Source organism: Xenopus tropicalis, chromosome 9, assembly GCF_000004195.4.
Source record: "Xenopus tropicalis strain Nigerian chromosome 9, UCB_Xtro_10.0, whole genome shotgun sequence".
NCBI classification, from domain to species: Eukaryota; Metazoa; Chordata; class Amphibia; order Anura; family Pipidae; genus Xenopus; species Xenopus tropicalis.
In genome coordinates, this window is record NC_030685.2 from 90874684 (window position 1) to 90896987 (window position 22304).

Below are 22304 nucleotides of genomic sequence, written 5' to 3' on the forward strand. Positions count from 1 at the left end.
TAGGGACCCCGGGCACCCCTTATTTTACTCCCCAACTTAGGGACCCCCCTAGACACCCCTTATTACCCCCAACTAGGCGCACCCCCGGACACCCTTATTACTCCCCAACTAGGACCCCCGGGCACCCCTTATTACTCCCCAACTAGGGGACCCCCAGGGGAAACCCCTTATACTTACCCAACAGGGACCCCCAGACCACCTGTATTACTCCCCAAGCTAGGGACCTCCCAGGATCCACCCCTTATTACTCCCCAACTAGGACCCCCGACACCCCTTATTTACTACTCCAATTAGGGACCCCCAGACACCCCTTATTACTCCCCAACCTCCTGCGGGTGCAATTTCCTATTGTTTGATGTATTTCTAATTAATATTGGGCAGAATATTTTGGTTAGCCCCCCAGTCCATCTAATGCCCCCGGTACTTACTGACCTATCTCCCCCTGCAGGTGGTTGGTGGAATGACCTGGTGCATCACTACCTGTAATTTTGATATTGATGTGGATCTGCTCTTCCAAGAAAACTCTACCATTGGACAGAAGATGTGAGTGGGTGGGGCTTAGAGATTTGGGGAGGGTCTGAATAGGAGGAGGTGTGTCCTTTCTTAGGCCCATGTCTGTAGGTACTGGGCCCCACACGGGGCACAGGCAGCGGCTCAGGAGGGGTTGTAACGAAAGAGCCAATGAGGATTTAGTATGTGCCCACTACCCAGTTATACAGCACCCTGCATCAGTCCCTGCCCCAGTGAGCTTACACTCTAATTCCTATCACATTCCCATCAGCCCCTGCCCCAGTGAGCTTACACTCTAATTCCTATCATATTCCCATCAGCCCCTGCCCCAGTGAGCTTACAATCTAAGGTCCCTATCACATTCCCATCATCCCCTGCCCCAGTGAGCTTACAATCTAAGGTCCCTATCACATTCCCATCAGCCCCTGCCCCAGTGAGCTTATAATCTAAGGTCCCTATCCCATTCCCATCATCCCCTGCCCCAGTGAGCTTACAATCTAAGATCCCTATCACATTCCCATCAGCCCCTGCCCTAGTGAGCTTACAATCTAAGGGCCCTATCACATTCCCATCAGTCCCTGCCCCAGTGAGCTTACAATCTAAGGCCCCTATCCCATTCCCATCAGTCCCTGCCCCAGTGAGCTTACAATCTAAGATCCCTATCACATTCCCATCACCCCCTGCCCTAGTGAGCTTACAATCTAAGGGCCCTATCACATTCCCATCAGCCCCTGCCCCAGTGAGCTTACAATCTAAGGGCCCTATCACATTCCCATCAGCCCCTGCCCCAGTGAGTTTACAATCTAAGGGCCCTATCACATTCCCATCAGCCCTGCCCCAGTGAGTTTACAATCTAAGGTCCCTATCCCATTCCCATCAGTCCCTGCCCCAGTGAGCTTACAGTCTAAGGGCCCTATCACATTCCCATCAGCCCCTGCCCCAGTGAGCTTACAATCTAAGGTCCCTATCCCATTCCCATCAGTCCCTGCCCCGGTGAGCTTACAATCTTAGGTCCCTATCACATTCCCATCATCCCCTGCCCCAGTGAGCTTACAATCTAAGGTCCCTATCCCATTCCCATCAGCCCCTGCCCCAGTGAGCTTACATCTAAGGGCCCTATCCCATCCATCAGCCCTGCCCCAGTGAGCTTACAGTCTAAGGACCCTGTCACATTCCCATCAGTGCCTGCCCCAGTGAGCTTACAATCTAAGGTCCCTATCCCATTCCCATCAGTGCCTGCCCCAGTGAGCTTACAATCTAAGGTCCCTATCCCATTCCCATCAGCCCCTGCCCCAGTGAGCTTACAGTCTAAGGACCCTGTCACATTCCCATCAGCCCCTGCCCCAGTGAGCTTACAATCTAAGGTCCCTATCCCATTCCCATCAGTGCCTGCCCCAGTGAGCTTACAATCTAAGGTCCCTATCCCATTCCCATCAGTGCCTGCCCCAGTGAGCTTACAATCTAAGGTCCCTATCCCATTCCCATCAGTCCTTGCCCCAGTGAGCTTACAATCTAAGGTCCCTATCGCATTCCCATCAGTCCCTGCCCCAGTGAGCTTACAGTCTAAGGACCCTGTCACATTCCCATCAGTCCCTGCCCCAGTGAGCTTACAATCTAAGGTCCCTATCACATTCCCATCAGTCCCTGCCCCAGTGAGCTTATAATCTAAGGTCCCTATCACATTCCCATCAGTCCCTGCCCCAGTGAGCTTACACTCTAATTCCTATCATATTCCCATCAGCCCCTGCCCCAGTGAGCTTACAATCTAAGGTCCCTATCACATTCCCATCAGCCCCTGCCCCAGTGAGCTTACAATCTAAGGTCCCTATCACATTCCCATCAGTCCCTGCCCCAGTGAGCTTACAGTCTAAGAACCCTGTCACATTCCCATCATTCGCTGGCCCAATGATTGCCCATTACATTTAAACAAACTGGGGGCAGTTGTATCAGGAGGCATTGGGTTGGGCTGGGGGTCCCCCTGGCACTCTGTCGGGCAATTCTAGCTCAGATTCGCTTGATAGGAGAGGCAGGCAGCAGGTAAGTAACTTTCTCTATGGGTTAAAGGTATTACAGTTTGGGGTAATATTATCCCTTTAATAGCCCCACAGCAGGGCAAGGAGCCGGCCTGTCAGTGGCCCAATGTAGAAGTATCAGACCTGCCCCACAGATATCTGCCCCAATAGTCCACAGGGAGGTGGGAGCGCGGTGCTTTCTGCCCTCCCTAAGCCCCCCCTGTCACTCTGTGGCCCCTTCCCAGGAGGCTGCACCTAATGGGCCCCTGTGTCCGTGTCGTTCCAGAGCTTTCTGCCCTCCCTAACCCCCCCCGTCACTCTGTGGCCCCTTCCCAGGAGGCTGCACCTAATGGGCCCCTGTGTCCGTGTCGTTCCAGAGCTTTCTGCCCTCCCTAACCCCCCCCTGTCACTCTGTGGCCCCTTCCCAGGCGGCTGCACCTAATGGGCCCCTGTGTCCGTGTCGTTCCAGAGCGCTGACAGAGAAGATTGTGTCTGTTCTGCCCAAGATGAAATGCCCCCATCGACTGGAGCCGCATCAGATCCAGGGTCTGGATTTTATCCACATTTTCCCTGTCATCCAGGTAACGACCTGCCGGGGAGCCTGAACTCAAAGGGTTAACTGTGCAGACTAGGCAGCCGGGGGTCAAATATTCCAATATTGGGATTCCTGGGGGTACGTGGGGGAATCGGGAGCTGAGATTGTGAGGTAACTGTGCAGACCAGGCAGCTGTGGGTTAAATATTACAGTACTGAGGGTATGTGGGGGGAATTGGGGGCTGATATTGGAAGGGTAACTGTGCAGACAAGGCAGCCGGGGGTTAAATATTACAGTACTGGGGGTACGTGGGGGGAATCGGGGGCTGATATTGGAAGGGTAACTGTGCAGACAAGGCAGCCGGGGGTTAAATATTACAGTACTGGGGGTACGTGGGGGGAATCGGGGGCTGATATTGGAAGGGTAACTGTGCAGACAAGGCAGCCGGGGGTTAAATATTCCATTACTGGGATTCTTGGGGGTACGTGGGGGTAATCGGGGGCTGATATTGGAAGGGTAACTGTGCAGACCAGGCAGCCGGGGATTAAATATTACAGTACTGGGGGTACTTGGGGGGAATCGGGGGCTGATATTGGGAGTTAACTGTGCAGACCAGGCAGCCGGGGGTTAAATATTCCAATACTGGGATTCTTGGGGGTACGTGGGGGTAATCGGGGGCTGATATTGGAAGGGTAACTGTGCAGACCAGGCAGCCGGGGGTTAAATGTTACAGTACTGGGGGTACGTGGGGGGAATCGGGGGCTGATATTGGGGAACTGGGGGCAAAGAATTATGAGAAGTATGAGTCGTGGGGTGGGGGGGTCCCTACTCTGGGGGTAACACTTTTGCTGCACCAGATGTTCTGGGAATATTTGCCCCATAAAGCTTGCAATCATATTTGTTGCAACTGTTCTAATATTCTGATTCCCCCCCCCCCCCCCATTTACAAATGTGCCCCCTTCCTGGGGCTAATACTGCCCCTCTAATTAAGCTGAGGCTTCCCATTGGTCACACCAGTTCATTACTATAAATGGGGCTGAATGAGAGCAGTTGTGACACCCCCCCCCCGGGAGATTGAGTTTGCTTTCTGCCCCCCAGTGGCTGGTGAAACGCGCCATCGAGACCCGGCAGGAGATGGGCGACTATATTCGTTCCTACTCGGTGTCCCAGTTCCACAAGGAGCACAGTCTCCCCGAGGTGAGTCCCTGTTGGGCCGCAGGGTTACTGCTACCGTAATGGGTAGTGTGGGAGGGGGTATATGTGTCTGCAGTCAGCTAAATACCCCCTACTGATGCCCCCGCTCCTCCCTCCCCGGTACCTGCAGGACCAGGACTTTGAGCTCCGCAGAGAGAAGACAGTGAGGACTCTGAGTGAGACTCTCGTGAGTATCCGCTTCCCTGGAGTAATGGCACCAATCACCGGCTGCTTCTGATTGGCTAGTAGGAAGACAAAGCTCTCCTTCTGACTGGTTCATCCAAGGGTGGGACTACATCTGATTGGCTATTGAGCTTTAGGGACAGTTTATTGGCTAGGGAGGTGTCAGTAATCAGAGAAAGCTTTGGATTGGTAAAAAAGATGGCAGGTATTGGGCACAGGGGCAACCAGGGGTCAGTGGGCCCTACACTGGCATATTAGTTGGCACGCTGTTTGGGCCCTCTCTATTCCAGGGTCCCTGAGTGTCAGGAGCAGGGTGCGATTGGCCAGCGAGATGTCAGGAGTCCTTCTGATTGGGTAGTTTGATGCCTCTGGGGGTGGGCAATAGGTACTCGGTGGTAGAAATACAACTCCCAGTTAGCTTATATAATGCTGTGTTGCCCCCCCGGCAGGATGTGTACCGACCGCGCAGGAAGTATAAGCGCCAGGGGGGCAGCTCAGAACTGATGGATGGAACTAAATGCCCCAGGGGGTGGGCAATAGGTTGTCAGGGGTAGGAATACAACTCCCAGTTAGCTTATATAATGCTGTGTTGCCCCCCCGGCAGGATGTGTACCGACCGCGCAGGAAGTATAAGCGCCAGGGGGGCAGCTCAGAACTGATGGATGAAGAGTCACGGGTCCATTCTACGCTGCTGGAGTATGGAAGGTACCGGACCCCTACACTGATGCTCCCGGGGGGGTAAATACATGAATGGGAGTCAGAGGAGTGAGACCCCTAGTAAAGGAACAGGAGGTGTATGTGGGGATATCAGGCACTGTCCCCTAATCTTACCCTTGCCTGTGCTTGTACCTGGGCATCACTAACCCCCCCCAGTGGCAGAGTTTATTTAGTGGAAGCATCAAATGCCATTTAGTTGCCCTTGCCCTAATTCTAAGGCCACTGGTGCCACTGCCCCAGACTGTGTGACCCACTGCTTTGGTTCTGTTAACATTGGGCTGTTCTGGTGCTGTACTAGGGGCAAGGCCTGGTTCAGTGCCACCCTGTGGGGTTAATGCCCCGGGGCACATATGGCAGTATGGATGCAGTGCCACCCTGTGGGTTTAATGCCCCGGGGCACATATGGCAGTATGGATGCAGTGCCACCCTGTGGGTTTAATGCCCCGGGGCACATATGGCAGTATGGATGCAGTGCCACCCTGTGGGGTTAATGCCCCGGGGCACATATGGCAGTATGGATGCAGAGCCACCCTGTGGGGTTAATGCCCCGGGGCACATATGCCAGTATGGATGCAGTGCCACCCTGTGGGGTTAATGCCCCGGGGTACATATGGCAGTATGGATGCAGTGCCACCCTGTGGGGTTAATGCCCCGGGGCACATATGGCAGTATGGATGCAGTGCCACCCTGTGGGGTTAATGCCCCGGGGCACATATGGCAGTATGGATGCAGAGCCACCCTGTGGGGTTAATGCCCCGGAGTACATATGGCAGTATGGATGTGGGGTTAATGCCCCGGGGCACAGTATGGTCGAGCCACCTGGGGTTAAGGGGGCACATATGGCGTGGATGCAGAGCCACCCTTGGGGTTAATGCCCCGGGGTACATATGCAGCATGGATGCAGTGCCAACTGTGGGTTAATGCCCGGGGTACATATGGCAGTATGGATGCAGAGCCACCCTGTGGGTGTTAATGCCCCGGGGCACATATGGCAGTATGGATGCAGAGCCACCCTGTGGGGTTAATGCCCCGGGGCACATATGGCAGTATGGATGCAGAGCCACCCTGTGGGGTTAATGCCCCGGAGTACATATGGCAGTATGGATGCAGAGCCACCCTGTGGGGTTAATGCCCCGGGGTACATATGGCAGTATGGATGCAGTGCCACCCTGTGGGGTTAATGCCCCGGGGCACATATGGCAGTATGGATGCAGAGCCACCCTGTGGGGTTAATTCCCCCGGGGCACATATGGCAGTATGGATGCAGAGCCACCCTGTGGGGTTAATACCCCGGGGCACATATGGCAGTATGGATGCAGTGCCACCCTGTGGGGTTAATGCCCCGGGGCACATATGGCAGTATGGATGCAGAGCCACCCTGTGGGGTTAATGCCCAGGGGCACATATGGCAGTATGGATGTGGGGGTTAATGCCCAGTAATACACATATTTGGGGGAATTATGTCAGTTTTGCCCCTAACCCTGTGCCCTTGTGTGTCACTGCAGGAGGTACGGACTCAGCAAGCAGATGAAGCCTGAGAAGGTAGAGACCCTCTCCCCTAATTACCCCCCCCCCCCAGCTTGGAGGGTCCCACCCTGCCCCCACTCAGTGTCTTTTTCTGCCCCACAGCCAGAAGATCGGAGGGTACCGGTGCCCCAAGGCCTTGTGGGTAAAGGGGAAGTGCGGGAGGAGGAGGAGGAACTGCGAGCAGAGGAAGAGGTGGGTGATACTCGGCATTACTATATGGGAAGTGCCATGTGTTTCTCTAACATTGGTACTGGTACAGCCGGGGCAACTGTGGCTTCAACTTCAACCCTCTCTCTTGTTCCACTCTGGGGCTCTCTATCTCTCTCTTATGCCTCACCCTGGGGTTCTCTCTCAATCTCTCTCTCTCTTATGCCTCACCCTGGGGTTCTCTCTCAATCTCTCTCTCTCTCTTATGCCTCACCCTGGGGTTCTCTCTCAATCTCTCTCTCTCTCTTATGCCTCACCCTGGGGTTCTCTCTCAATCTCTCTCTCTCTCTTATGCCTCACCCTGGGGTTCTCTCTCAATCTCTCTCTCTCTCTTATGCCTCACCCTGGGGTTCTCTCTCAATCTCTCTCTCTATTATGCCTCACCCTGGGGTTCTCTCTCAATCTCTCTCTCTCTATTATGCCTCACCCTGGGGTTCTCTCTCAATCTCTCTCTCTCTCTCTTATGCCTCACCCTGGGGTTCTCTCTCAATCTCTCTCTCTCTCTCTTATGCCTCACCCTGGGGTTCTCTCTCAATCTCTCTCTCTCTCTTATGCCTCACCCTGGGGTTCTCTCTCTATCTCTCTCTCTCTATGCCTCACCCTGGGTTCTCTCTCTATCTCTCTCTCTCTTATGCCTCACCCTGGGGTTCTCTCTCTATCTCTCTCTCTCTTATGCCTCACCCTGGGTTTCTCTCTCTATCTCTCTCTCTCTTATGCCTCACCCTGGGGTTCTCTCTCTATCTCTCTCTCTCTTATGCCTCACCCTGGGGTTCTCTCTCAATCTCTCTCTCTCTCTTATGCCTCACCCCGGGTTCTCTCTCAATCTCTCTCTCTCTCTTATGCCTCACCCTGGGTTCTCTCTCAATCTCTCTCTCTCTTATGCCTCACCCTGGGGTTCTCTCTTCTCTCTCTCTCTTATGCCTCACCCTGGGGTTTCTCTCTCTCTCTCTCTCTCTTATGCCTCACCCTGGGGTTCTCTCTCAATCTCTCTCTCTCTCTCTATGCCTCACCCTGGGTTCTCTCTCAAATCTCTCTCTCTCTCTTATGCCTCACCCTGGGGTTCTCTCTCTATCTCTCTCTCTCTTATGCCTCACCCTGGGGTTCTCTCTCTATCTCTCTCTCTCTTATGCCTCCCCCTGGGGTTCCTCTTCTATCTCTCTCTCTCTTATGCCTCACCTGGGGTTCTCTCTCAATCTCTCTCTCTCTCTCTTATGCCTCACCCTGGGTTCTCTCTCAATCTCTCTCTCTCTCTTATGCCTCACCCTGGGGTTCTCTCTCAATCTCTCTCTCTCTCTTATGCCTCACCCTGGGGTTCTCTCTCATCTCTCTCTCTCTCTTATGCCTCACCCTGGGGTTCTCTCTCAATCTCTCTCTCTCTTATGCCTCACCCTGGGGTTCTCTCTCAATCTCTCTCTCTCTTATGCCTCACCTGGGGTTCTCTCTCTATCTCTCTTCTCTGCCTCACCCTGGGGTTCTCTCTCAATCTCTCTCTCTCTTATGCCTCACCCTGGGGTTCTCTCTCTATCTCTCTCTCTCTTATGCCTCACCCTGGGGTTCTCTCTCTATCTCTCTCTCTCTTATGCCTCACCCTGGGGTTCTCTCTCTATCTCTCATACCCCTCTCTGGGGTTGTTTCCCTCTCTCTCATACCCCACTCTGGGGCTTCTCTCTCTCTCATATTGTACAGCGCTGCGGAATATGTTGGCGCTTTATAAATAAATGTTAATGTAATGTAATACCCCACTCTGGGGCTTCTCTCTCTCTCTCATACCCCACTCTGGGGTTGTTTCCCTCTCTCTCATACCCCACTCTGGGGGCTTCTCTCTCTCTCTCTCTCTCTCATATTGTACAGCGCTGCGGAATATGTTGGCGCTTTATAAATAAATGTTAATGTAATGTAATACCCCACTCTGGGGCTTCTCTCTCTCTCTCTCTCATACCCCACTCTGGGGCTTTGTCTTTCTCTCTCTCATGCCCCACCCTGGGGTCCTTTGTCTCTCTCTCATGCCCCACCCTGGGGTTTCTCTGTCTCTCTCTCTCTCCTCTCTCTCCTCTCTCTCCTCTCTCTCCTCTCTCTCCTCTCTCTCTCCTCTCTCTCCTCTCTCTTCCTCTCTCCTCTCTCTCCTCTCTCTTCTCTCTCTCTCATATATATGCCCCACTCTGGGGCTTCTCTCTCTCTCATGCCCCACTCTCTGGGTTGGTTTTTGTGTTTTAGCTCCGGATCAAGGCGCTAATGACAGAGATGGCGGCTACGGGAATGGAGGAGGTAAGTGACCCCCACACATTATTTTGCCCCTGATTGTGGGGCCCTCTGGTGCTGAGCTGATTGGGTCTCATTACAGGGGCGCCTGACTGCCAGCACCGTGGGGCAGATTGTGGGGTTGCAGTCGAAAGAGATAAAGCAGATGGTGTCGGAATACGCAGAGAAGGTGAGCACCCACGGTTCCATATAAAGCCCCGCCCACTCACTGACTCCTCCCACAAGCGCCGCACAAGTCATATAAAAACCACACCCCCTATATATAATTATAATAATTACCATTTACTTACTCTGTATTCCTAATTAATTCTGCCCTTCCATGGGGGGCGGGGGCGTGGTTAAAGCTCACTGCCCAATCTCAATGGCCCCCTGCCACTGTAGCTCCGCCTACTGCACTAGGCAACTGGCGCTTTCTCTCCCTCTCTCTGCTTATCTACACTGAGGCATTGTGGGTAGGGGTGCTTGCCCCTGACACCCCCTTATTTCCCTGTCTCTACAATGGCAGCAGTCAGAGCTTAGTGCAGAGGATCGGGCAGAATATCTGGGAGCGGCCCAACAGCACCGCAGGAAGGTCGCCTCACTCAGCAAGCTGATTGGCCAAAGGAAGAAGCTGCTGGACCAGGTACAAAGCCAATCAGTAACCACTTTATGTGCCGCCGTCCCACCTTGCTCCTTCATTTTGATTGGATATTGTGTGTAGCCTAGGGGTTTGGGTGGGGCAAGAATTTGTGTCCATGATTAATGCTGGGGTTAGGGGCTAGGGTTGGGGTTGGGGCTAGGGTTGGGGCTAGGGTTGGGGCTAGGGCTAGGGTTGGGGCTAGGGTTGGGGCTAGGGTTGGGGCTAGGGCTAGGGTTGGGGTTGGGGCTGGGGGTTGGGGCTGGGGGTTGGGGTTGGGGCTAGGTTTGGGGTTTGGGGCTAGGGTTGGGGTTTGGGGCTAGGGTTGGGGTTGGGGCTAGGGTTGGGGCTGGGGCTGGGGCTAGTGTTGGGGCTAGTGTTGGGGCTAGTGTATTAGGTTAGGGTTGGGGTTGGGGCTAGGGTTGGGGTTGGGGCTAGGGTTAGGGTTAGGGTTAGGGTTGGGGCTAGGGTTAGGGTTAGGGTTAGGGTTGGGGCTGGGGTTGGGGTTGGGGCTGGGGTTGGGGCTGGGGTTGGGGCTGGGGTTGGGGCTGGGGTTGGGGTTGGGGTTGGGGCTGGGGTTGGGGGGCTGGGGTTGGGGTTGGGGCTGGGGTTGGGGTTGGGGTTGGGGTTGGGGTTGGGGTTGGGGTTGGGGTTGGGGTTGGGGTTGGGGTTAGGGTTGGGGCTAGGGTTGGGGTTGGGGTTAGGGTTGGGGCTAGGGTTGGGGTTAGGGTTGGGGCTGGGGCTAGGGTTGGGGCTAGGGTTGGGGCTAGGGCTAGGGTTGGGGTTGGGGCTACGGTTAGGGTTGGGGCTAGGGTTGGGGTTGGGGCTAGTGTATTATGTTAGGGTTGGGGCTAGGGTTAAGGTTGGGGCTAGGGTTGGGGCTAGGGTTAAGGTTGGGGCTAGGTTTGGGGCTGGGGTTGGGGCTGGGGTTGGGGCTAGGGTTGGGGCTGGGGCTAGGGTTGGGGCTGGGGTTAGGGTTGGGGCTGGGGTTAGGGTTGGGGCTGGGGTTAGGGTTGGGGCTGGGGTTAGGGTTGGGGCTGGGGTTAGGGTTGGGGGCTGGGGCTGGGGCTGGGGCTAGGGTTGGGGCTAGGGTTGGGGCTGGGTTGGGGCTGGGCTAGGGTTGGGGCTAGGGTTGGGGCTGGGGCTAGGGTTGGGGCTAGGGTTGGGGTTGGGGCTGGGGTTGGGGCTAGGGTTGGGGCTAGGGTTGGGGCTAGGGTTGGGGCTAGGGTTGGGGCTGGGGCTAGGGTTGGGGCTGGGGTTAGGGTTGGGGCTAGGGTTGGGGTTGGGGCTAGGGTTGGGGCTAGGGTTAGGGTTGGGGCTAGGGCTGGGGTTGGGGTTGGGGCTAAAGTTGGGGCTGGGGTTGGGGCTAGGGTTGGGGCCTAGGGTTGGGGCTAGGGTTGGGTTAGGGTTGGGGTTAGGTTGGGCTAGGGCTAGGGTTAGGGTTGGGGCTAGGGTTGGGGCTAGGGTTGGGGTTGGGGCTAGGGTTGGGGCTAGGGTTGGGGTTGGGGTTGGGGTTAGGGTTGGGGCTAGGGCTAGGGTTGGGGCTAGGGTTGGGGCTAGGGTTGGGGCTAGGGTTGGGGTTAGGGTTGGGGCTAGGGTTGGGGTTAGGGTTGGGGTTAGGGTTGGGGCTAGGCTAGGGTTGGGGTTGGGGCTAGGGTTGGGGCTAGGGTTGGGGTTGGGGCTAGGGTTGGGGCTAGGGTTGGGGTTGGGGTTAGGGTTGGGGCTGGGGTTGGGGCCAGGGTTAGGGTTGGGGCTAGGTTTGGGGCTAGGGTTAGGGTTGGGGTTAGGTTTGGGGCTAGGGTTAGGTTGGGGTTAGGTTTGGGGCTAGGGTTAGGGTTGGGGTTAGGTTTGGGGGCTAGGGTTAGGGTTAGGGTTGGGGCTAGGGTTGGGGCTAGGGTTCTGGCTAGGGTTCTGGCTAGGGTTTGGGGTTGGGGTTGGGGTTGGGGTTGGGGTTGGGGTTGGGGTTGGGGTTGGGGTTGGGGTTAGGGTTAGGGTTGGGGTTAGGGTTGGGGTTAGGGTTGGGGTTGGGGTTAGGGTTGGGGCTAGGTTTGGGGCTAGGGTTAGGGTTGGGGTTAGGTTTGGGGCTAGGGTTAGGGTTGGGGCTAGGGTTGGGGTTGGGGATAGGGGTTAGGGTTGGGGCTGGGGTTGGGGTTGGGGCTAGGGTTGGGGCTGGGGTTGGGGCTAGGGTTAGGGTTGGGGCTGGGGCTAGGGTTGGGGCTGGGGTTAGGGTTGGGGCTGGGGTTAGGGTTGGGGCTGGGGTTAGGGTTGGGGCTAGGGTTGGGGCTGGGGTTGGGGCCAGGATTAGGGTTGGGGCTAGGGTTGGGGTTAGGGCTAGGGTTGGGGCTGGGGTTGGGGCCAGGATTAGGGTTGGGGCTAGGGTTGGGGTTAGGGCTAGGGTTGGGCTAGGTGGGCTAGGGTTGGGGCTAGGGTTGGGGCTAGGTTGGGGCTAGGTTTGGGGCTAGGGTTGGGGCTAGGGTTGGGCTAGGGTTTGGGGCTAGGGTTGGGGCTAGGTTGGCTAGGGTTGGGGCTAGGTTTGGGGCTAGGGTTGGGGCTAGGGTTAGGGTTGGGGCTAGAGTTAGGGTTGGGGCTGGGGCTAGGGTTGGGGCTGGGGTTAGGTTGGCTGGGGCTAGGGTTGGGGCTGGGGTTAGGGTTGGGGCTGGGGTTAGGGTTGGGGGCTGGGGATAGGGTTGGGGCTAGGGTTGGGCTGGGGTTGGGGCCAGGATTAGGGTTGGGGCTAGGGTTGGGGTTAGGGCTAGGGTTGGGGCTGGGGTTGGGCCAGGATTAGGGTTGGGCTAGGGTTGGGGTTAGGGCTAGGGTTGGGGCTAGGGTTGGGCTAGGTTTGGGGCTAGGTTTGGGGCTAGGGTTGGGGCTAGGGTTGGGGCTAGGGTTGGGCTAGGGTTGGGGCATAGGTTGGGGCTAGGGTTGGGGCTAGGGTTGGCTAGGTTTGGGGCTAGGGTTGGGGCTAGGGTTAGGGTTGGGGCTAGAGTTAGGGTTGGGGCTAGGGTTAGGGTTGGGGTTGGGGCTAGGTTTGGGATTGGGGCTAGGGTTGGGGTTGGGGCTGGGGTTGGGGTTAGGGTTGGGGCTAGGGTTAGGGTTAGGGGTTGGGGCTAGGGTTTAGGGTTGGGGCTAGGTTTGGGGCTAGGTTTGGGGCTAGGGTTGGGGTTGGGGCTAGGGTTGGGGTTGGGGCTAGGGTTGGGGTTGGGGCTAGGTTTGGGGCTATGGTTAGGGTTGGGGTTGGGGCTAGGGTTGGGGTTTGGGGCTAGGGTTGGGGCTAGGGTTAGGGTTGGGGCTAGGGTTAGGGTTGGGGCTAGGTTAGGGTTGAGGCTAGAGTTAGGGTTGGGGCTAGGACTAGGGTTTGGGCTAGGGTTAGGTTAGGGTTGGGGCTAGGGTTCGGGTTGGGGATAGGGTTAGGGATAGGGTTAGGGTTGGGGCTAGGGTTAGGGTTGGGGTAAGGGTTGGGGGTTAGGGTTGGGGTTTGGGGCTAGGTTTGGGGCTGGGGCTAGGGTTAGGTTTAGGGTTGGGGTTGGGGTTAGGGTTGGGGCTAGGGTTGGGGTTGGGGCTAGGGTTAGGGTTGGGGCTAGGGTTAGGGTTGGGGCTAGGGTTAGGGTTGGGGCTAGGGTTAGGGTTGGGGCTAGGGTTAGGGTTGGGGATAGGGGTAGGGTTGGGGATAGGGGTAGGGTTGGGGATAGGGTTGGGGTTAGTGTATTAGGCTAGGGTTGGGGTTTGGGTTTGAGCTGGCGGCTAGGGTTGGGGCTAGGGTTGGGGCTAGGGTTGGGGTTTAGGGTAGGGGTTAGGGTTTGGGCTAGGTTTGGGCTAGGGTTAGGGTTGGGGCTAGGGTATTAGGGTTAGGGTTGGGGCTAGGGTTAGGGTTGGGGCTGGGGCTAGGGTTAGGGCTGGGGCTAGGGTTAGGGCTGGGGCTAGGGTTAGGGTTGGGGCTAGGGTTAGGGTTGGGGCTAGGGTTAGGGTTGGGGCTAGTGTATTAGGGTTAGGGTTGGGGCTGGGCTAGGGTTAGGGTTGGGCTAGGGTTAGGGGTTGGGGCTAGGGTTTAGGGGTTGGGGCTAGAATTATGGTTGGGGCTAGGGTTAGGGTTGGGGGCTAGGGTTAGGGTTGGGGCTAGGGTTAGGGTTGGGGCTAGAATTATGGTTGGGGCTAGGGTTGGGGTTAGGGTTGGGGCTAGGGTAGGGTTGGGGCTAGGGTTGGGGCTAGGGTTAGGGTTGGGGCTAGGGTTGGGGCTAGGGTTTGGGGCTAGGGTTGGGGCTAGGGTTGGGGCTAAGGTTGGGGTTAGGGTTGGGGTTAGGGTTGGGTTAGGTTGGGGCTAAGGTTGGGTTAGGGTTGGGGCTAGGGGTTAGGGTTGGCGGCTTAGGGGGCTAGGGTTGGGGCTAGGGTTGGGGCTAAGGGTTGGGGCTAGGGTTGGGCTGTTAGGGTTGGGGCTAGGACTAGGGTTTGGGCTAGGGTTGGGCTAGGGTTGGGGTTAGGGTTGGGGGCTAGGGTTTGGGCTAGAGGTTGGGCTAGGGTTGGGGTTGGGGCTAGTGATTAGTTAGGGTTGGGGTATGGGTTGGTAAGGGTTGGGTAAGGGTTGGGGCTAGGGTAGGGCTGGGGCTAGGTTTAGGGTTGGGGCTAGGTAGGTTGGGGCTAGGTGGGCTAGGGTTGGGGCTAGGTTAGGTTGGGGCTAGGGTTAGGGTTGGGGCTAGGGTTAGGGGTTGGGGCTAGGGTTAGTGGTTGGGGCTAGGTTAGGTTTGCGGGTTAGGCGTTGGGGCTAGGGTTACGGTTGGGGCTCGGGTTACGGTTGGGGCTCGGGTTTACGGGATGTGGGCTCAGGGTTAAGGCTTGGGCTAGGGTTGGGTTGGGGCTAGGGTTGGGTGTGGGCTGGGTTGGGGCTGGGGTGGGGTTAGGTTGGGGCCTAGGTTTGGGGCTAGGTGTGGGGCTAGGTTAGGGCTAGGTTGTTAGGGTGGGGCTGGGGTTGGGGTTTAGGGTTAGGGCTAGGCATTAGGGTTGGGGCTGGGTTGGGAAGTTAGGGGTTGGGGCTGGGGTTGGGGCTGGGGTGGCGGCTGGGGCTGGGGTTAGGGTTGGGGCTAGGTTAGGGTGGCTAGGGTTAGAGTGGGGCTAGGATTGGGGCTAGGGTTAGAGTTGGGCGTTGGGGCTAGGTTTAGGGTGGGGTTGGGGCTAGGCTGGTGGGGCTGGGGTTGGGGCTGGGGTTGCGGGCTTGGGTTAGGGCTAGGTTGCGGCTAGGGTTTGGGCTTAGGGTTAGGTTGGGCTAGGGTTAGTGGTGGGGCTAGGTAGTGGAGCTAGGTTGGGGCTAGGAGTTGAGGGTTAGGGTATGGGGCTAGGGTTGGGGCTTAGGGTTGGGGTTTAGGGTTGAGGTATTGGTCAGGGCTAGGGTCGGGGCTAGGGTTGGGGTTGGTGCTAGGTTAGGGTTGGGGTTAGGGTTAGGTGCTAGGGTTGGGGTTGGGTTGGGGCTGGGGTTGGAGGTAGGGTTAGGGCTTAGGGTTGGGGCTAGATTTGGGGCTAGGTTTAGGGTTGGGGCTGGGGTTAGGGATAGGGTGGGGTTGGGGCTAGGGTTAGGTTTGGGGTTAGGGTTTGGGGCTTGGGGCTAGGGGTTTAGGGTTGGGGCTGGGGTTAGGGCTGGGGTTGGGGCTTAGGTTTAGAGTTAGGTCTTGGGGCTAGCGTTAGAGTTGGGCGGCTAGGGTAGGGTTGGGGCTAGTTTGGGGCTAGGGTTAGGGTTAGGGGCATAGGTTTGGGCTAGGGTGGGGCTGCGGGTTAGGGATAGGGTTGGGCTAGGTTAGGGTTGCGGGTTAGGGTTAGGATGGGGCTAGGGTTGGGGCTAGGGTTAGGGTGGGGCTGGGGTTAGCGGCTGGGGTTGGGGCTAGGGTTAGAGTTGGGGGCTTAGGGCTAGGGTATAGGGTTGGGGCTAGGGTAGAGTTGGGGCTAGGGTTAGGGTTTAAGGGTTGGGGTAGGGTATTAGGGTTTGCGGCTAGGTCTGTTAGGGTGGGGCTAGGTTAGGTTGGGGCTACGGTTAGGATGGGGGCTAGGGTTAGGGTTGGGATAGGTTGGGGACTAGGGTTGGGATAGGGTTGGGGGCTAGGGTAGCCGAGTTGGCTAGGGCTTAGGGTTTGGGCTAGGGTTAGGGTTGGGGCAGGGTAAGGGCTGGGATTGGGCTGTGGCTAGGGCTAGGTTAGGGTTGGGGCTGTGGGCTAGGTTAAGGGTTGGGGCTATGGTTTGGGTGGGGCTAGGGTTAGGAGTTAGGGTTGGAGCTAGGGTTGGGGTTGGCGGCTAGGGTTGGGCGTTGAGGGTTGGGCTAGGTTGGGTTGGGGCCTAGGTTGGGGTTTAGGGTTAGGGTGTAGGCGTTTGGGGGCTGAGGGTTAGGATTGGGGTTAGTGTTGGGGTAGTGTATGGGTTAGTGTGGGGTTAAGTGTTTGGGGGTTTAGTTTATTTTAGGCCTAGGTGGGTTAGGGTTGAGCTAGGGTTTGGGCTTGGGGCTGGGTTGGGGCTAGGGTTACGGTTGGGGCTAGAGTTAGGTTGGGCTAGGACTAGGGCTTTGGGCTTAGGGTTAGGTTATGGGGTGGGGCTAGGGTTCGGGTTGGGGCTAGGGTTGGGATAGGGTTAGGGATTAGGGTATAGGGTTGGGGCTAGGGTTGGTAAGGGTTGGGGTTGGGGTTTGGGGCTAGGTTGGCGGCTAGGGTTAGGGCTAGGTTGGGTTGGGCTAGGGTTGGGGTTTGGGTTGGGGCCTAGGGTTTGCGGTTGGGAGTTAGGTTGGGTTAGGGTTGGGGCTAGGGCTTGGGGCTAGGGTTAGGGTTGGGGCTAGGAGTTAGGCGTTGGCCGGCTAGGGTAGGGTTGGGCTAGGCTTAGGGTTGGGCTAGGCGTTAGGGTGGGGCTAGGGATAGGGTTGGGGCTAGGGATAGGGGTTTGGGGGCTGGGGCTAGGGTTAGGCGTTGGGCGCTAGGGTTTAGGGTTGGGGCTAGGATAGCGGTTGGGGCTAGGGATAGGGTTTTGGGCTGGGGCTAGGTTAGGGTTGGGGCTAGGGTTAGGGTTGGGGCTAGCGTTAGGGTTTGGGCTAGGGTTTAGGGTTGGGGCTAAGGCGTTGGGGATCGGTGGGGTTAGTGTATTAGGCTAGGGTTGGGTTAGGTTTGAGCTGCGGCTTAGGGTTGGGGCTAGGTGGGGCTAGGGTTGGGGTTAGGGTAGGGGTTAGGGTTTGGGCTAGGCGTTGGGCTAGGGTTAGGGTTGGGGCTAGGGTATTAGGGTTTAGGTTGGGGCTAGGTTAGGGTTAGGGTTGGGGTTAGGCTAGGCGTTAGGGTTGGCGGCTAGGGTTAGGGTTGGGGGCTAGTGTATTTAGGGTTTTTAGGTGGGGCTGGGGTTAGGGTTGGGGCTTAGGGTTAGGGTTGGCGGTGCCTAGGGTTAGGGTTGGGCTAGGGGGTATTAGGGTTAGGGTTGGGGCTAGGGTTTAGGCGTTAGGCTGGGGCTAGGGTTAGGGTTGGGGTTTAGGCTAGTTAGGGTTGGGGCTAGGGTTAGTGTTTGGGGGCTCGTTTATTAGGGTTAGCGGTTGGGGCTAGGGTTAGGGTTTGGGGCTAGGGTTAGGTTGGGGCTAGGGTTATTGGTTGGGGCTAGAATTATGGTTGGCTAGGGTTAGGTTGGGCTAGGGTTAGGGTTGGGGCTAGGGTGGGTTAGGGTTGGGGCTAGGGTTGGGGCTAGGGTTAGGGTTTGGGGCTAGGGTTAGGGTGCGGCTAGGGTTGGGGCTAAGGTTGGGGCTAAGGTTGGGGCTAAGTTGGGGCTAAGCGTTGGCGGCTAGAGTTGGGGCTAAGGTGGGCATAAGGTTGGGGTTAGGGGTTGGGGCTAAGGTTGGGGTTAGGTTGGGGCTAAGGTTGGGGGTTTAGGTTGGGGCTAAAGGTTTGGGGTCAGGGTTGCGGGCTAGGTTAGGGTTGGGGCTAGGACTAGGTGTTTGCGGCTTAGGTTAGGCTAGGGCTTGGGCGGCTAGGGTTGGGGCTAGGGTTTGAGGTTAGGGCTTGGGGTGGGGTTAGGGTTGGGGCTAGGGGTTGGGGTTGGGGCTAGTGTATTTAGGTTAGGGTGGGGCTAGTGTATAAAAAAGGGTTTAAGGGTTGGGGTAAGGGTTTGCGGGTAAGGGTGGGGCTAGGGTTAGGTTGGGGTTAGGGTTGGGGCTAGGTTGGGCTAGGGTTAGGGTGGGCTAGGCGTTAGGGTTGGGGCTAGTTAGGTTGGGCTAGGGTTAGGTTGGGTTAGGGGTTGGGGCTAGGGTTACGGTTGGGGCTAGGGTTACGGTTGGGCTCGGGTTTACGGGTTGGGGCTCGGGTTACGGTTGGGGCTCGGGTTAAGGCTGGGCTTAGGGTTAGGGTTTGGGCTAGGTTGGGGGCTGGGGTTGGGTTAGGGTATAGGGCTAGGATTTAGGGTTGGGGCTGGGTTGGGGTAAGGTAAGGTTGTGGCGGGGTCGTTGGGCTGGGGTTAGGGTTGGGGGTTAGGTTGGGGCTAGGAGTTAGGGTTGGGGCTAGGCGTTTAGGGTTGGGGCTAGGTTAGAGTTGGGTTTGGGCTAGGGTAGGGTTGGGGTTGGGGTTGGGGCTAGGGTTGGGGCTGGGGTTTGGGGCTGGGTTAGGGCTAGGGGTGCGGCTAGGGTTAGCTTAGGGTTTAGCGTTGGAGCTAGGTTTGGGGCTTAGGGTTGGGTTAGGGTTGGGCTAGTGTTAGGGTTGGGGCAGGGTTGGGCGTGAGGGTTTTGAGGTTATACGTCAGGGCTAGGGTCGGGTTAGGTTGGGCTGGGCGTTGGTGCTAGTTTAGGGTTGGGCTAGGTTTGGGGCTAGGGTTAGGGTTGGGGTAGGGTTAGGGCTAGGGTTGTGGTTGGCTGGGGTTGGAGGTAGGTTAGGGCTAGGGTTGGGCTAGATTTGGGGCTAGGGTTAGGGTTGGGGCTAGGCGTTAGGGTTGGGGCTAGGGTTGGGGGCTAGGTTGGGGCTAGGGTGGGGGGTAAGGGTTAGGGTGGGGCTAGGGTAGGGTTGGGGCTAGGTTGGGGCTAAGGTGGGCTAAGGTTGGGGGCTAGGTTGGGGGCTAAGTTGGGGCTAGGGTTGGGGCTAGGTTGGGGTTAGTTGGGCTAGGTGGGGTAGGGTGGGGCTAGGGTTAGGGTTGGCGCTAGGGGGTTTTGGCTAGGGTAGGCTAGGGATCTGGGGCTAGGGTTGGGGTTAGGTTGGGGTTGGGTGGTTGGGGCTAGGGTGGGGCTAGGGTTGGGGTTGGGGCTAGGTTAGGTTAGGTTGGTGGGCTAGGGGGTGGGGTAAAGGGTTGGCTAGGGTTAAGGAGGGTTGGGGTTAGGGGTTAGGGTTGGGGCTAGGGTTGGGCTAGGGTTGGGGCTAGGGTTGGGGCTAGGGTTAGGGTTGGGGAGGGTTAGGGGTTGGGGCTAGGGTTAGGGTTGGGGTTAGGGTTGGGGCTCTGGGTTAGGGTTGGGGCTCGGGTACGGTGGGCTCGGTTAGTTGGGGCTCGGGTTGGGGGGCTAGGGTTGGGGTTGGGGCTAGGGTTATGGGGTGGGCTAGGGTTGGGGCTAGGGTTGGGGCTAGGTTTGGGGCTAGGTGTGGGGCTAGGTTAGGGTTGGGGCTGGGTGGGTTAAGGGTTAGGATTAGGGTTGGGGCAAGGTTAGGGTTGTAGGCTGGGGTTGGGGCTGGGGTTAGGGTTGGGTTAGGGTTGGGCTAGGGGTGTAGGGTTGGGGCTAGGTTAAGTTGGGGCTAGGGTTAGAGTTGGGGTTGGGGCGTATGGGTTAGGGTTGGGGGTTGGGCTAGGGTTGGGCTGGGGTTTTGGGCTTGGTTAGGGCTATGGGTTGCGGTCTAGGGTTAAGGCTAGGGTTTATGGTTGGAGCTAGGTTGGGGCTAGGTGGGGTTAGGGTTGGGCTAGGTAGGGTTGGGGGCTAGGGTTGGGTTAGGTTTGAGGTTATGGTCGGGCTAGGGTTCGGGCTAGGGTTTGGGCTGGTTGGTGCTAGGTTTAGAGGTTGGGCTAGGTTTGGGGCTAGGGTAAGGGTTGGGGGGTAGGGGAGGGCTAGGGTTGGGGTTGGGGTGGGGTTGGAGGTAGGGTTAGGGCTAGGGTTTGGGGTCTCAGAATGTGGGCAGGTTAGGGTTGGGGCTAGGTTTGGGGCTAGGGTTAGGGTTGGGGAATAAGTTTGGGGCTAGGGTAAGGCTAGGGTTAGGGTTGGGGCTAGGTTTGGGGCTAGGGTTAGGTTGGGGCTAGGTTTGGGGCTAGGTTTGGGGCTAGGTTAGGGTTTGGGCTAGGGTTAGGTGCTAGGGTTTGGGCTAGGTTTGTGGCTAAGGGCTAGGTGTTGGGGCTAGGGTTGGGGCTAGGGTTTGGGCTAGGGTTGGAGGCTAGGGTTGGGGCTCAGGGTGGGGCTAGGGTTGGGGCTAAGGTTAGGGTTGGCTAGATTTTGGGGCTGGGGTTAGGGTATGGGGCTAGGGTTTAGGGTTTGGGCTAAGGGTTAAGGTTGGGGTTAGGGCTGACGGGTTGGGGCCTAGGGTTAGGGCGATGTTGGGGCTAGTAGGGTTGGGGCTAAGGTTTGGGGTTAGGCTAGGGTTAGGGTTAGGGTTGGCAGTTAGGGTTGGGCTAGGTTAGGGTAGGGTTGGTGGCTAGGTTTGGGTTAGGTTAAGGCGTTTAGGCTAAGGTTGGGGTTAGGGTTGGAGGCTAAGCGGGTTAGGGTTGGGCTAGTTTGGGGTTAGGGCCTAGGTAGGGTAGGGTTGGGGTTAGGTTGGGGCTAGGGTTACGGGTTGGGGGCTAGGGTTTGGGCTAGGGTTAGGGTTGGGCTTAGTTGGGGTAGGGTTAGGGTTGGGGCCTTAGGTTGGGGTTTGGGAGCTAGGTTTGGGCTAGGTTAGGGTTTGGGGCTAGGTTTGGGGCTAGGGTTGGGGGTTGGGGCTAGGGTTGGGGTTGGGGCAGGTTTGGGTGTCTAGGTTGGGGTTGGGTGCTGGGTTGGGGCTAGTTTTGGGGCAGGGTTAGGGTTGGGGCTAAGTTTGGGGGGGCTAGGGTTAGGGTTGGGGCTAGGTTTGGGGCTAGGGTTAGGGGTTGGTATGGGGCTGGGGTTAGGGTTTGGGGGCTAGGGTTGGGGTTGGGGCTTAGTGTATTGGCTAGGATTGGGTTAGGGTTTGGGGCTAGGTTAGGGTTGGAGCTAGGGTTGGGCCTAGGTTTAGGGTTGGTTGTTTGGGGGTTGGTTTGGGGGTTTGGTTTGGGGTTTGGTTTGGGGTTGGTTGGGGTGGGTGTGGGAGGGTTGGGTTGGTTGGGGTTAGGGTTGGGGCTAGCTTGGGCTGGGCAGGCTTAGGGTGGGGCTAGGGTTTGGCTAAGGGTTTTGGGCTAGGGTTTGGGCTATGGGTTGGGGCTAAGGGTTGGGGCTAGGGTAGGGTTGGGCTAGATTTGGGCTGGGGTGTAGTGGTTGGGGCTAAGGGTAGGGTTTGGGCTAGGGTTAGGCTGATGTTGGGCTAGGGTTAGGGTTGGGGGCTGGTTTGGGGTTTATGGGCTAGGTTGGGTAGGGTGGGGTAGGTTGGGGCTAGGGTAGGGTTGGGGTACGGTTTGGGGCTAAGGTTGGGATAGGTTGGGGCTAGGGTAGGGTTGGGCTAGGGTTGGGTTAGGGTTGGGCTAGGTTAGGGTTAGGGTTGGGGTCTAGGGTAGGGTTAGGGTTGGGCTAGGTTTGGGTTAGGGCTAGGTTAGGTTGGGGTTAGGGTTGGGCTAGGGTTAGGTGGTTGGGCCAGGTTGGCTAGGGTTGGTGGTTGGGTTGGGGCTAGGTTTGGGGTTTAGGGTTAGGGTTGGGGCTAGGTTTTGGCTAGGTTGGGTTGGGGCTACGGGTTAGGGTTGGGTTCTGGGCTGGGTTAGGGTTGGGTCGGGGCGTGGGTTGGGTTGGGGCTAGGGTTGGGGTGGGGCTAGTGTAATTTGGCTAGGATGGGGTTATGGGTGGGCAGGTTGGGGCTAGGGTTAGGTTGTGAGCTAGGGTTTGAGCTAAGGTAGGGTTTGGGGTTTTTGTTTGGGGTTAGCGGTTGGGGTTAGAGGTTGGGGTTAGGGTTGGGGTTAGGGTTGGGGCTAGGGTTGGGTTAGGGTGGGGCAGGCTTACGGCTTAGGTTGGGGCTAGGTTTGAGGGTTGGGGTTAGGGTTGGGTTAGGGTTGGGGCTAGGGTTAGGGTTGGGGTAGGGTTGGGTAGGGTTGGGCTGAGGGTTAGTTGGAGCCTGGGGTTAGTGTTGGGGTTAGGTTTTGGTTAGGGTTGGTGTTAGGTTGGGGTTAGGGTTGGGTTGGTAGGGTTGGGGCTAGGTTGGGCTGGGCTAGGTGGGGCTAGGGTTGGGGCTAGGGTTAGGGTTGGGGCTGAGTTGAGGGTTGGGCTAGGTTAGGGTTGGGGCTAGGGTAGGTTGGGGTTAGGGTTGGGCTAGGCTTGGGGATAGGGTTGGGCGCTAGACTTAGGTTGGGGCTAGACAAGGGTTGGGGCTAGGACTAGGGTTGGGGCTAGGACTATAGGGTGGGGCTAGTGGACTGAGGGTTGGGGGGGCTAGGATAGGGTTAGGTTTAGGGTTTGGGCTGGGTTAGGGTTAGGTTGGGGCTAGTGGTATTG

At 57.6% G+C, this 22304-nt stretch overlaps 1 protein-coding gene across 1 annotated transcript in view; it reads left to right on the forward strand.

The window, feature by feature from the left end:
• Positions 1-446: 446 nt before the first annotated feature.
• Positions 447-22304, forward strand: part of ccdc93 (coiled-coil domain containing 93) — a gene marked incomplete at its 5' end in the record, with an annotated part of 35183 nt that continues 13325 nt past the window's right edge. Inside the window, 10 exon segments of the mRNA NM_001008172.1 lie at positions 447-543; positions 2992-3103; positions 4156-4254; positions 4382-4438; positions 5039-5139; positions 6657-6693; positions 6781-6870; positions 9100-9150; positions 9227-9313; positions 9650-9766. Of these exon segments, the coding sequence (NP_001008173.1) occupies positions 447-543; positions 2992-3103; positions 4156-4254; positions 4382-4438; positions 5039-5139; positions 6657-6693; positions 6781-6870; positions 9100-9150; positions 9227-9313; positions 9650-9766 (848 nt within the window).